Here is a 14501-nt window from a genome sequence, read left to right as displayed (position 1 = left end):
CAACTGTTTCCCTCATATTTGAGTTTGCTTTATGAAACAAGTGTTCTCCCTGGTAGTCCTAATTGTGTGCACTAGTGTATACGCGTGTAGCTAATTCCTGCTCAGTTACCTCATTCAAGAGCTGTGTTCCGTTCACGAAACTGTTCCTAGAGTGTTGTTGCTTTACAACTCTTGTTTGTTCTACTCTGTTTGGGCATATGGGTCATGTATATTGTATGATCTGTATTATTTGATAGTGTGGTGTATAGTGTTTTGTGGAGTGTTTTGTTGTCTTAGCTCCATACACACCACTATCGCTATATTTACTATACCAGTTGTTTTACTTGGATCTATTAGGAGATTATTACGTACCCACGTACAGCAGAGATTAGTACTCCCACTTTACTGGTGACATTGTATTCCCCACGTAATTTTTGTAGTGTGTGTGTGCGCGCGCTACGTTCCCGTGTGTGGTGGAAGGTTTATTGTCCCACTAGGTGAAGTGGTTTACTGATATTTGAGTGATTACACTATCTAGCTAGCTAGCTTATTTTCGTTGTCCTTCCCTTCTCGCCGCCATCATGTTTGTGTTGGAAGATTTTGTTTCTAATCCTACAGTGACTGCCCTTTCTAGGTTAACCAAGGTTCAGTGGGAAGCGTTGGCAGCTTATTATAAGCTTGAGCTTCGTCCTAGGTTGAAGAAAGATTATATAAAGCAGTTAGTACTAGCACACATGGTGAGGGAGGAAATTTTCAGTGAGGAAGAAGTGAACATGTTGGAACATCCTAGTGATTTGATGGCTTTGAGGAAAATTGAGCTGGAGGAAAAAAGGCTTGAGGTTGAGAGGATGAAAGCGGACAATGACAGAATCCGTCTCTCTCGTAGTCCCACATCGCCTGAGTGTGAGCCAGATTCCTTCAAAATTGCTGCAGTATTAAAGTTTGTTCCTAAATTTAATGAGGAGGATCCAGAAGATTTTTTCACCCATTTTGAGAAGTCGGCTGAGCTCCATTCTTGGCCCCAGGATAAGTGGGTGTTGCTAATACATAGCTCATTTACTGGTAGAGCTCAGGAAGTGTTTACCGCACTGGATGCCACTCAAATTGAAGATTATTATTTTGTAAAAAAAACTGTATTGCATGCATACAAGAAAGTGCCCGAAGCTTATCGGCAACAGTTCCGCCGTTGCCGTAAGACAGAGGGACAGACTTATGTAGAATTTATCCGCCGCAAACAACGACTTTGTAAAAAATGGGTTGAGAGCGAGTTGACTAGTTTGACAGTTGAGGGCTTGCTGGAGTTGTTTGTTCTGGAGGAAGTGAAATCTTGCCTCCCAGCTAGAGTAAGGTCACATGTGGAGGAAAAAGGGTTATGTACGTTATCTGAGGCTGGCATTGCTGCCGATCATTTCTCCCTAACTAATAGTGATCCCTTCCACAAGTACAGGTTGATTGCTCCCCAGCATAAGTCAGCCAGCACTTCACAGAGTGAACGGCCCCTGAATAAGAAGCTGACAGAGTCCCAGGGACCTTCCTTTAAGCTTGATCCCACTGGTGAGTGCGCTGGTGAAGAGACTCGTGGAGTTACTAATCAAGACGTGAGGAGGTCTCTCTTCTGTAGGTACTGTAAGAAGCCTGGCCACATCATAAAAGACTGTAGGAAGCTGGCCAGTAAGTACAGCCCCACCCAGGGCAATGCAGTTCTCCATGCCAGTGCACTCACCCAACCAGTGGAGGTGAGTGACCCGCAGGTTAGTGATTTACTTGTTTCGGGGCCATGTGAACATTCAGGTGATTCCCTTGAAGTACCCCCATCATTTAAACCATTCTGCTCAAGAGGTGTAGTATCAAAACATGAGTCCAGTAGATTCTCGGCTCCTGTTGTTGTGTTGCGTGACACTGGATCTGATCTATCTTTCATTTTAAAGGAAGATGTTCCCAATTTTGATTGTTATACAAGTGAGACTGTACTAGTGTCTGGTCTGCCAGGAGAGGCTAGATATCCCCTTTGCTCAGTGTATCTTCGGTCTGTGTTTGTCACAGGCCCAGTAACACTAGCTGTAGTAGATCACCTTCCCGTTAGGAACATTTCAGTAGTAATTGGCAATGATTTAGCTGGTTCCCAGGTTACTGCTAACCCCATCGTTTCAGACAAACCTGTTGATATCAACAACACTACTGACCTAGAGCTGAAGCACCCTAATCTCTTCCCAACTTGTGCTGTTACTCGTAGTCAGAGCCAGAGGTTATTGGATGCACATACCCCTGCTGTAGAGCCAGAGGAAAACACACCCGAGGGAGATGTTTCCCTTGCGGAATTGTTTGATGATACACTCAGTAAGTCTAGTTCTGGTCTCCTTGACTTTGGTAGCACCCCTATCACAAGGGAGAGATTAATTCAGGAACAGTCTAGTCACCCCGAATGTAAGTTGTTTCTTGCACAGCTTACTGAAGGTAATGAAATAGATGAGGTTCCACACTGTTTTTATCTCAATTTGGGGGTGTTGATGCGTAAATTCAGACCACCTAAGGCTCCTGCCAATCACACGTGGGAGACAGTCCATCAGATCGTCGTCCCAAAATCTCTACGTATTGAGATATTGAAGATGGCACATGATGGGGTGGGTGGACACCTGGGAGTCCGTAAGACTTACCACAAGATTTTGTCTCATTTTTACTGGCCAAAGTTGATGAAAGATGTTAGTACCTATTGCCATACCTGTCATGTGTGTCAGATTAGTGGCAAACCAGGCACTGAAGTCAATCCTGCACCCCTTCAGCCCATTCCTGTCATGGAGGAGCCCTTTAGTAAGGTAATTGTTGATTGTGTGGGCCCTCTCCCAAGGAGCAAACGCGGGAATCAGTATTTATTAACCATAATGGATGTTGCCACTTGTTATCCTGAGGCCATACCTCTCCGTAGTATCACTAGTAGGAATGTTGTCAGGGCCCTGATCAAGTTCTTCACACAGGTTGGGTTACCTGCCATCGTGCAGTCCGACCAAGGGTCTAACTTCACCTCCAGGCTGTTTCAGCAAGTGATGAGGGCCCTGGGAGTCCGTCAGTGTAAGTCAACCACTTACCATCCCCAGAGTCAAGGAGCCCTGGAACGTTTCCATTCTACCATTAAGACTATGATACGTACTTATTGTTTGGAAACGGGTCAGGATTGGGATGAGGCTATTGATCTTTTATTGTTTTCAATTAGAGATAGTGTAAATGAGAGTCTAGGCTTCACCCCGTTTCAACTCATTTATGGACACCAGGTCCGTGGTCCTCTCAAAGTCTTGAAAGAATGCTGGTTAAATGACGAGAGTACTGTACCGATTGCTGCATATGTAACTCAGTTCCGCTCCAACTTGCAGCGTGCATTAAAGTTTGCCCATTCTAATCTCAGTCATGCTCAAGTACGAATGAAAGACAATTATGACAAAATTCACAAGGCACAATCCCGCATTTTTCATGTTGGTGATCAAGTCTTAGCTCTGCTACCAGTACCAAAGCAGCCTCTTCAATCTCGGTACTCTGGGCCGTATCATGTTTTGAAGCGGGTTGGAGACCTTAATTATATCATTGCTATGCCAGAGAGGCGGAAGAAAAGGCGAAGTGTCCATGTCAATTTGTTGAAAATGTATCACTCTCGTGACCAATCACAAGGAAGGGAAGTGGAACAGGTCACCTTAACAGGAACTAGAGTAGTGGAAAAGTCAGAGGAAAATGACCCTACACCATTCGTAGGCAGTAAGCTGTCAAATCGTGAAATTCTAACAAATCTTATGAGTAAATTAGAGCATCTGCCCCCCACCCAGGCAGGCGATATTGACTGTCTTCTACAGGAGCATCCAGACCTCTTTGGTGACACCCCTCGGCTCTGTACCCTGCTGCCCCATGATGTGGATGTTCAAGGAGCCCCTCCGATCCGACAAGCTCCATACCGTCTCAGTGCCGAGAAGAGGGAATTCCTGCAGTCCGAGGTGCAGAGGCTAAAAAAGCAAGGTTTGATCCGTCCAAGTATGAGTCCCTGGGCCTCACCTGTAGTATTAGTCACCAAGGCTGGAGGAAGTTACCGCCTTTGTGTAGATTATAGGAAGGTCAATGCTGTTACCCTGCCCGACTCCTTTCCACTACCCAGAATGGATGACATTATTGATGACCTAGGAGCGGCCCGCTACGTCATTAAGCTTGATCTCCTCCAAGGGTATTACCAAGTGCCCTTGACAGAACAAGCCAAGTTAATCTCTGCCTTTGTCACTCCAAGCGGCCTTTGGGAATTTCTAGTTCTTCCCTTTGGCATGCGGAATGCCCCGGCCACCTTCCAAAGACTAATGAACAATTTGATTGCAGAGTTGCCTGGCGTCCATATGTACCTAGATGACTTAGTTGTCTGGAGTGACAATTGGGAGGAACACCTTGAGAGGCTGCGAAAGCTCTTTGATGTCCTGGAGGAGCCCAATCTCACAGTGAACCTCGCCAAGAGTGAGTTTGGGCACGCCCACGTCGTGTTCCTGGGGCATGTGGTCGGGCAGGGCCAGCTAGCCCCTGTTGATGCAAAGGTGGATGCCATTTTACAATACCCACCACCAGCTGACCGAAAGTCTACCATAGGGTTCCTTGGGATGGTGGGTTACTATCGTCGTTTCTGCAGGAACTTTGCCCAGGTCGCTGCTCCCCTTACGGATCAACTTAGCTCCAAGAAGACGTTCCATTGGACAAATGAATGTCAGCGGGCATTTGAGGGTTTGAAGGCCCTGCTGGCTTGTGCTCCTGTGCTCCGAACCCCGGACCCACATCGGCCCTTCATCATTAGAGTCGATGCAAGTGATGCAGGGGAGGGGGCAGTGCTCTTGCAAGAATATTGTGAAGTGTTACATCCCGTATGCTACTTTTCCCAAAAGTTTAAGGTTTATCAAAAGTCTTATGCCACTGTTGAAAAGGAGGCTCTTGGAATTGTCATGGCAATAAAAAAAATTTGAAGTATATCTGTCCAGTAGCACATTCCCCATCACGGTGTTCACAGACCACAACCCCCTTGTGTTTATTGAAAAGGTCAAGTTTAAGAATGCTTGAGTGCTGAGATGGGCTCTAGTCTTGCAACCGTATAATATAAAACTACAGCATATTCGTGGCAAGGACAATACCTTTGCAGATGCATTGTCAAGAGTGTGAACAGAGTGTAGGTTCCCTATGATTTACCATGTTATTTACCCGTTCTATGTTTTTAGGTTTAAGGAATTTTTGTAATATTGAAGTAAACCTACTTTTGTACCTCTAATGTTTGTACATGTTAGAGTAACTGTTTCCGGCTTGGTAAAAAGTTCTTTTTTTGGGGGGGAGGTGTCACGTGGACGCATATTTTGTGTAGGTAATTGTTCCCCTTCGCGCCACGTGTATAACTAGCTAGTTAAGGTGTTTCTAAATTAACGAACTGGCGACCCAATGAAGTTGTGGTAGGCCTGCATATAAGCCCAGGCGCAGAGGCTCGGAGGTCTCGCTCTCTCTCTCTGTTTCCCTGTCAGTGACGCTGGCTAGCTCTGGGTCGTCCAGGTTTAAGGTTTGTGTATGTCCTTGGTTAGGGAAGTAGGATGGACTTTAGCAAGTTTATGCTCTTGTCCAGTAGGCAGGGTGATGTTTTGTGTTTTGTTTTCCCACTGTTGGTTGTAAGTTAAGGTAGTTTAATAGATTATGCTAATTTTGTACGTGGTGTTTTGACTCTCCTTAAATGTTCATATGCTAAAGTAACTCCAGATCTAAGTAGTACAATATGGTCTTGTCGTACACTCAATTATCATTCTATCGTGGTTTTACTCAGGCCGTGCACCCTGTCCACTTGGTGATTGGGTAGTTTGCGACAATATCTATCTATATATATATATCTATATCTATATCTATCTATCTATCTATCTATCTATATCTATATCTATAGATAGATAGATAGATAGATAGATACTGGTATATAGTGAATGGCTAGTGAGCAGAGGTGGGGGAGAAGATGAGAGAGAGAAGAGAGAGGTATATGTGAGCAGGAGGAGGGAGGTGAAGAGATTGGTGAAGGAGAGTAAGTGGATGAAGATTTTGGGAGGAATCTCAGTGTAAAATGGAGGGAGAGTAAAAAATTGTTTTGGAAGGAGGTAAAGAAAGTAAGACTGTGAAGGGGGAAATAGTAAGGGAGTGAAAGGTGGGAACAAAAGATTGTTTGTGGAGAAGATAGAGAAACTGAGGAGATGGAAGGAGCACTTTGAGGATTTGTTGAATAAAGAGAGTTAAAGCAGTGTGAGTATAAGTGGTTGGTGCATGGCTGGGAGAAGAAGAGATGAGAGGAAGGAGGAAGAGATCAGTAGGGCAGAAGTCGTGGAATCAATGAAGAAGATCAAGATGAGAAAGGCTCCAGGAACTGTTGGAGTGTGTGGCGAAATGCTGAAGTATGGGATTGAGATTGTTGTGGTGTGGATATGGAAGTTGTGTAGATTGGCTTGGGAAGTGAGAAGGGTTCCAGAGGACTGGAAATCATGTATAATTGTTCCTTTAAACAAAGGACAAAGGGGAGAGAGAAGTATGTGGTAACCATAGGGGTATTTGACTTCTTAGTGTGATTGGAACAATATAGAGGGAATTGTAGAATTCTCATTGATAGGGTTAGGTATATAACAGATTAGCTAGCTGGAGAAGAACAAGGGGGATTTAGGAAGGGAAAAGGGTGTGTAGATCAGATATTTGTTCTGAGATGTTTAGTGTATAAGTATCTAGAGAAGGGAAAGAAAGTGTATGCTGCCTTCATGGACTTGGAGAAAACATATGACAGAGTAGATGGGCAAGGTATGTGGAAGGTATTAACCCTCTCGCGCATGCATAAGTTTCAGTAAGTTTCCCTGCACAAGATTTTACTCTACTGGCCGCCCGCCCAGCTCGCCTGCGTGCTGCTGAAAACACATATTCTCGCCTTATTTTCGCCACCCAAACCTCAATATACCGCCATGAAACCTATATGATCTTATTCTTCGATGTTTGTTGTAGCTGATAAACACACATACACACACACAAGAAAAAAAACAGGAAAACACGAATAAAACTACATCAGGCGGCCCTGAATAAACATTTTGCAACATCAATTTCACTTCCCAACATCACCATTAGAATGCTTTCCATCATACAGGAAAATGTTATTACAAGATTTGGTAGAGAATTTAATCAGCTTTCTAATGAGGTTTATTGCGTTGTGATACGATTGGTAGTTTCCGAGAATTAGCCAGAAACTGAAAGCCATTAAAAAAAAAAAAAATTATTCAGGGAGCTTTCCTGCAAAAGTTTTCTCGCACAACTTATGTTTTATATTTCATAATATTGTGTAGAATTTCATGAGCTTTCTCATGGGCCAAACAGATTTTCGATACGCCTCATAGTTTCCGAGTTAATCGCAAAAAAAGACTGAGTACTCACGGCCGTGCGCAATTTTCGTAATGCGTGCACAGCAAACGCTATATTCCCGCCAACATAACAACGACTTTTTATCAGAGATATTACATTGTTATGTCCTGTACATACGTAGAATTTACTGCTCTTTATCATGGTTCTTACAGGAAATCGATAAATCCAATAGTTCTCGAGTAACTGGCCGACAAAGTGAGATTACTCAGCCGAGTGTTTTCGACTATTACTGCAAGCGAGGAAAAAACGCACTCCGTTCTCCCGCCTTTCTCTACAAAATATGCTCTCAAAGGCTTATATTTTCGTAATGACCATACGTAGAATTTACTGCTCTTTATCATGGTTCTTATACGAAGTCGATACGTCCAATAGTTTTTTAGTAATAGGACAACAAAACAAGATTACCCTTCCGATCGCTGCCTACTTTTACGCAAGTGGAAAAAAAAAAAAAACACTCTTCCCCTCTCTTTGCCTGAAGACTATGCTCCCAAAGGCTTTTTTCTTTTTTTTTTTTCTTTCATGTACAGACTGTAAAATCTCCAAGGGTTGTTTTTTTAGTGTTCTAACCTACTAGACATGAACACTACTTTGTTCTACTTACTGCTAATGAAGCTGTACTTTCTGTCATATGTTTAATATGTTGGAGAAAATGGTTATTTGTGTCAAAAATATAGGGGTATTGATAATAGGTCAATATACATATCAACAAAATTTGGAAAACTCACTTCCTCCAGGATTGTTGAAGGGCCTGAAGGACCTTGTGGGATTTGAAGATGAGGAGTTATGTGGTGTGTGTGAGTGTTTGTGTTAGTGTGTGTGTGTGTGTGTGTGTGTGTGTGTGTGTGTGTGTGTGTGTTAGTGTGTGTGTGTGTGTGTGTGTGTGTGTGTGTGTGTGTGTGTGTGTGTGTGCGAGTGTCTGTGTTAGTGTGTTAGTGTGTTAGTGTGTGTGTGTGTGTGTGTGTGTGTGTGTGTGTGTGTGTGTGTGTGTGTGTGTGTGTGTGTGTGTGTGTGTGTGTGTGTGTGTGTGTGTGTGTGTGTGTGTGTGTGTGTGTGTGTGTGTGTGTGTGTGTGTGTGTGTGTTCTTACCTAACTGTATCTTTACAAGAATGTGTCAAGCTCGTGCTGTCCCTTGTCTTAAACCATTTTTATCTTATATATCCTTAAAGTTATGAATTGTTTTGGCACACACTATTTCATTCGGTAGTGCATTCCACTGATCAATTGCCCTATTTGGGAACTAAATTTCCTTACGTCTTTATCGCCTCTCTTCTTTTTTATGCAGTTTTTTGCAGTGTCCTCTTGCTGATGCATCACCATAGGTTATGTAATAATTTATGTCTATTTTCTCCTTCCCTGATATGCATTTATATAGCATAATCATGTCTCCTCTTTTCCTTCTCTCCTGTAGCATAGGTATATTCAGTTTTTCTAGTCTTTCTTCATAGCTTAGATCCCTTAAGCTTGGTACCCATTCGGTAGTGGCCCTTTGAATTTTTTCATTCTTATCTATGTGTTTTTTGAGATGAGGACTCCAGACTACTGACGCATACTCCAGGGTTGGTCTGATGAGTGATGTTGTTATCTTTCTTAGCATGTCTTCATCTATGTATGTGAATGAAATTCTCATATTTGCAAGCAGTGTATACATGTTCCGTACCTTCTCACTGATGTAGTCAGCCACTGATAGTCTGTTATTGATAATCACACCTAGATCCTTCTACTTTTCTGACGTGTGTAGGGTTTTACTTCCTAACTTATAGTCCCAATCAGGTCTTTTTCCACTTTTACCAAAATTAATTACATGACACTTGTCCACATTGAATTCTATTTGCCATGTATTACTCCATTCATGAAGCTTATTAAATTCTTCTTGTAGCTCTTTCAAGAGTATGTGTTAGTAATTCTCCTTTATATTTTGCATCACCAGCAAACATATTTAGATAGCTTTCATTTCCTATGTTACTGTCTATATCATTTATATACACTAAAAACATAACTGGTGCCAGCACTGAGCCCTGTGGAACTCCGCTAGTCACTTCCCTCCATGATGCGTAATTTCCCCTAAGTACTGTTCTCATTTCTCTTTTTTTGAGAAAATCTTGCATCCAACAATAGAGTTTGCCTCGGATTCCTCCTTAATGGTACAGTTTCCATAAAAGTCTTCAGTGCAGTACTCTGTCAAATGCATTCTTGAAATCTAAATAGATACTGTCCACCCATCCTTCTCTGTTCTGTAATGTTTCTGTTACTCTGTCATAGTAGCTCAATAGATTAGTAACACATGATTTTCCCTTTCTGAAACCAAACTGTATTTCTGTTATCACATTGTGTTCCTCAAGATGATTCACTCAAACTTTTCTTATCAGCTTTTCTAATACCTTGCTTACAACACTGGTCAGTGATATTGGTCAGTAGTTGAGTGGATTTTGTCCATTCCCTTTCTTGAATAAGGGAACAATGTTTGCTTTCTTCCATATGTCAGGTAGTTTACCTTGTCCCAAGGATTCCTTGAAAATTAAAGATAATGGTTTACTTAACTCCTTTGCACATTCATGTAACACACAACATGAAATTTCATCAGGACCATTTGCTTTTCCTTTGTCTAATTTGCTTAACTCCTCCTGTATTTCTTCTGCTTTTTGTACATCTGGTAGTATGTGTGGGCATGCATGTTCTATATAATCCCTCTCAAAATTATTTTCTTCTGTAAAAACTGATTGGAAATTCTTATTTATTGCTTCACAAATATCCTTCTCTTGTGTGTAGGTGACCCCCTCATCTGTAATTGATTGTATTTTATCTTTTACTTTGGTTTTGCTTCTGATGTAGCTGTAAAATAGCTTCGGTTGATCGCTACATTTTATTATGATGTCCTCCTCAATCTGTTTTTGGGCTTCCCTCCTTATTCTTGTATAATCGTTTCTTGCCTCTTTATAATTGTTATATGCCCTTTCACTATTGTGTCTTCTGTATCTGTTCCGCAACAAATCTCTCTTTTCTTTTCTTCTTTTTTTTTTTTTTACATTCTGTATTAAACCATTTCTTTCTTTTCTTTTCTGCTTGTTTGTTCTGTGGGATGTACTTCTGGACTCCTATCTCATAAAGTTCACAGAATTTTCTATATTTAACATGTATATCTTGTCCTCTAAGCTCTTTTTCCCAATCTATTTCTAAGAAGTATTTATTTAGGTAATGATAGTTGCCTTTTTTGTAGTTAGGGCTCTTTTTGTAACTTTCATTACCATTAACTATGTCATATGCAATCCTGAAGTTGTAATTTAATACTGCGTGATCACTTTTGCCGAATGGAGGGTGATACATCATATTGCCAATATCATTTTTTGCCTAGTAATATAAGATCTAGTACTGATGGTATGTCAAGTCCTCTTTTTCTGGTGCTTTCTTATACATGTTGTGTTAGGAAAAAACCCTGCACAAGGTCCAGGAGCTTTTGGTCCCAACAGCTTTCCTGGCTTGTTATATCTAGAGTATTCCAATTTATATTTGTATTGAAATCTCCAGTTTATATGTGTGTGTGTGTGTGTGTGTGTGTGTGTGTGTGTGTATGTATGTATGTGTGTGTGTGTTTGTGTGTGTGTGAGGGTATGTGTATGCTCCACTAAGGAATACTTCGCTCGGTATGGTACCGTTCAAAGTAATCACCCAACCAAAGCAGCATATCACTAACAGGACACATGTGACTTGTGTCCCTCTTCATCTTTGCCAGGGCACAGAGGGCGCACCAGAGCCTCCTCTGGTGGGGGATCCTCTCCCGTTGATGGCCCAGTGTGTGGGCGCACTCTGTCGTTGATGACTCTACGACGCTTGGTTGGATGTCCTCCTGGTCTTCCCTAGTCCTGTCGTCCTGGAGGTGCAGCTGCAGGGCCGGGCATGGCAGCGCAGCAGGTTCTCCCGATCGACCAGGAACTGCTGCTGGTCGTCTCATCACCCATGCTGGTCCTGCAGGCAATGGTGGCACTGGCTCCTTTGCTGGTCCTCCTCCTGGAGATGGTGGTGTTGGCACCTGTGCTGGGGCTGGTCCAGGAGACGGTGCTGACCCAGGAGATGGTGGTAAAGGTACCTGTGCTGTTGCTGTTGCAGGTGCCGCAAGTGCTGGAGGTTCTGCTGGCCGTCGGGTTGGAAAGTCAGGGGCATGGTGGATGATGTGCCCTGATGCGGGCCACTCTGCTTCATCAGTGTGGAGGAGCTTGCCCAGTATCTCCTCCACAAAGTCCAGCAGACTGACTGACCCACACGAGCACTTCTTGTACAGAGTGAACGCACTCAACATGGCCATCTGGATGAAATAGAATGTTACCTTCTTGGTTCATTTCATGGTCCGCTGCTGAATGGGGTAGTACTGGACCATCTGGTCGAAGTGGTCCACCCCACCCATGTGTCGATTATAGTCCTCCAGCACGACGGGCTTGTCCACGGTCTTCCAGAAATTGGTTGTCCTCCCGTCAGGACCTCTGATCTTCCCTCGAACCTGCTTCTGGAAGGTGCTTGTGCTGTGGAAGGTGGAGACCATGTTGACGATGCACTTGTCCTTCCACAGCAACACCATCACGTTGTCCTTATTCATCACTGCCATGCCCCCCTCTGGCAGGTTCTTGATCCTGGTGATGTCCTACAGCCACATTGGTGCTCCTCTTGCCAGGCATAGGGTCCCACACACATAGGTTCTTGTACTGAAGAGGTTTTTGCACAGGGATGCAGAGTTATAATAGTTGTCCATGTAAACTTTTTATCCATGCTCCTTCAGCAGCTCTACAAGCCTCCAAACGGTGGTCTCCAGAGCCTTCTTCTGCCCCATATACACCTCGAAATTCCAGATGTACCCTGAGGAAGCCTCAGCCAGGATATAAAACTTGATGGAATACTTTTAGGGCTTCATGGGGTTGTAGACGCAGAAGCTGAGGCATCCCATCCATGCCAGCGAGCCCTTGTCCAGGCTGAGGTGCTCCTTGGGGTGTCCTGGAACCGCTGAATGAGGTACTCCATCTGATGAGCTTGTCGCGATTGTCCTGGGGTATAGCAAGTGAGTTGAAGGAGAGGAAGTGTTTTAGGATGGCCCTGAAATGCCTCACACTCATCACTTGCTGGAAAAGGGGGTAGTTATAGAGATGGGATCTCCTCCAGTAATTCACCACCCCCATGAAGAAATGCAGCCCCAGGAACTTGGCCATCTCCTCTTCAATGCAGATGAACCATGCATCAAACACAGTCCCTAGGAATGACACATAGTTGTTGGTCTCACAGGTGAAATATGTCAACAACTCCCTGGTGAAAAACAGCTGGAAGAACTGGAGAGGCATTGTTGGCTGATTCACCCTCATTCCTGGGGATCCTGTGAAGGGCCCATTAGCTGGTGTGAAGGGGCCACTGCTCCACCCTGGATCCTCTGCTGCAAGACCTCCCGCAATTGTGGCAGTGGGTCAGCGTACTGACACCCTTTGGACTCCTCAGACACCCCTTCGCAGCCCCCCATCGCCAGGCCATGGACCACGCCGGTTTCGTCGAGGGTGTGAGGGTTCCGAAGATGAGGATGAGAGACTTTCTCCTGCTGCTGCCAAACATCGGAGGGGATGAATGCTGTCGGAGACAGCAGCCTTGTCGACTGGGCTAGGGATGACGACACCAGTTGCGTTACAGACACTGCACCGCATGTGGGTGCCACTGTCAGTGGCATGGGCTCAGCCAAGGGGGAACTGGAGGCTCGAGGTGGAGAGACTGAGATGGCTGCTGGAGCGAGAGGTCCAAGCAAAGGCGATGCCTGTCGTCCAAGTGAAGACGATGGCTGTGCTGCTTGTCCCGACACTGATGGTGGTGGTGTCTGCTCCCATTGTGGTAGGGGTGGGGGCAAAGCTGCCCAAGAGGAATGGCATTGGACATCATCCCAGTCCTCCTCACTTGAAGCATCTCTCAGCTCCTCATCCTCCTCGCTCTCAGTCTCATCCTCAAAGAGAACCTTCTGCCACTCGGCAGAAGACAAGCCCCTCTTCTCCACTGTGGCAAGCACTGACACACAGATAGTCCAGTATGGGCTTTTTAGTTTCTCAGGTGAAAAACATGAGATATTATTCACTGTCATGTAACAACTTCCATTGAGAGTAGCACTACACAAGTGACGTTATCTTTCTATACAGCCAATTGCTGCACCATTTACGAACAGTTCACATAAACGATAACTTTTCATTGTCATTGCATGGTGTAATACCTGTCCATTTTCATCGGTGGGTGTATGCCAAATATATATAAATATATATATATATATATATATATATATATATATATATATATATATATATATATACCCTCTCAGGCACAGTCACGCGATTCGCGTTCCATGTGGATTGATCTTAAGATGATCATTCACATGAATCGCATTCCTAAGCACAAAAGATTTGCCAAAAATTAAGTTTCTGGCCGATTTGCATCAAATTTTGATGCGTCGTAGTGAGTGTAGCACTTTCCCATGGTAATGCATTGGCAACACTGAGCTGCCTCATGGGGCCCAGCACATAGCGATAAATCTCAGTCTCTTCCAAGCAGCCAGGCGGTGGGGTTGTGTTGCCTGTCCTGTCCCTTTAAACTCCTACTAATTCTCCCCCTCCTGCTCGAGCCAAAGCCCCTATGGACTCAGTGTGATAATCCAATATTTGTGAGCATATTAGTATGTGATATTTTCAATGGAACATTGATATGTCACGAAAAGGAATTGTGGCCGTTATCATTCGTTAGGCTTAGAGGCAATATGCGTGTTCACTGTTGCAGGGTTTCTCCTCTCGCCCTCCCCAAGGCCCTATTGTGTGATTACAAATACGTATATAATGAAGCCATTGCCTAAACTGTATTTTGTGTGAAAGATATTGTGGCTGGTTTGGTGAAATTATGGAACTAGTTAGCATTATGGACGCCATAAACCATAGCGTGGAATGGGGCAGGCATCATGTACAGATTTTATAGTCGGGAAGGGAGACGTAGAGGTGTTTAGGGATGGAATTATTGTGATTCTGATAGTGAAAATGCATATGGAAATGTGTGAAATATACGTCAAACATGCTGCGGGTGTTCATGAAGGAGTGTGGTGTGTGCCA

The 14501-nt window shown here is 43.9% G+C and overlaps 1 protein-coding gene across 1 annotated transcript; it reads left to right on the top strand.

The window, feature by feature from the left end:
- Nucleotides 1-713: 713 nt before the first annotated feature.
- LOC145405859 (uncharacterized) lies at nt 714-11212 on the top strand. Its single transcript, XM_080277114.1, has 2 exons — nt 714-4853; nt 11129-11212. Exons 1-2 carry the CDS (start codon nt 714-716, stop codon nt 11210-11212), a joined length of 4224 nt encoding a protein of 1407 aa, XP_080133240.1.
- Nucleotides 11213-14501: the final 3289 nt, after the last annotated feature.

The sequence above is a fragment of the Coenobita brevimanus genome, chromosome 68, assembly GCF_032717465.1.
Source record: "Coenobita brevimanus isolate Jiangsu-jjx chromosome 68, ASM3271746v2, whole genome shotgun sequence".
Classification (NCBI taxonomy): Eukaryota; Metazoa; Arthropoda; class Malacostraca; order Decapoda; family Coenobitidae; genus Coenobita; species Coenobita brevimanus.
This window is presented reverse-complemented; position numbering and strand designations above follow the sequence as displayed.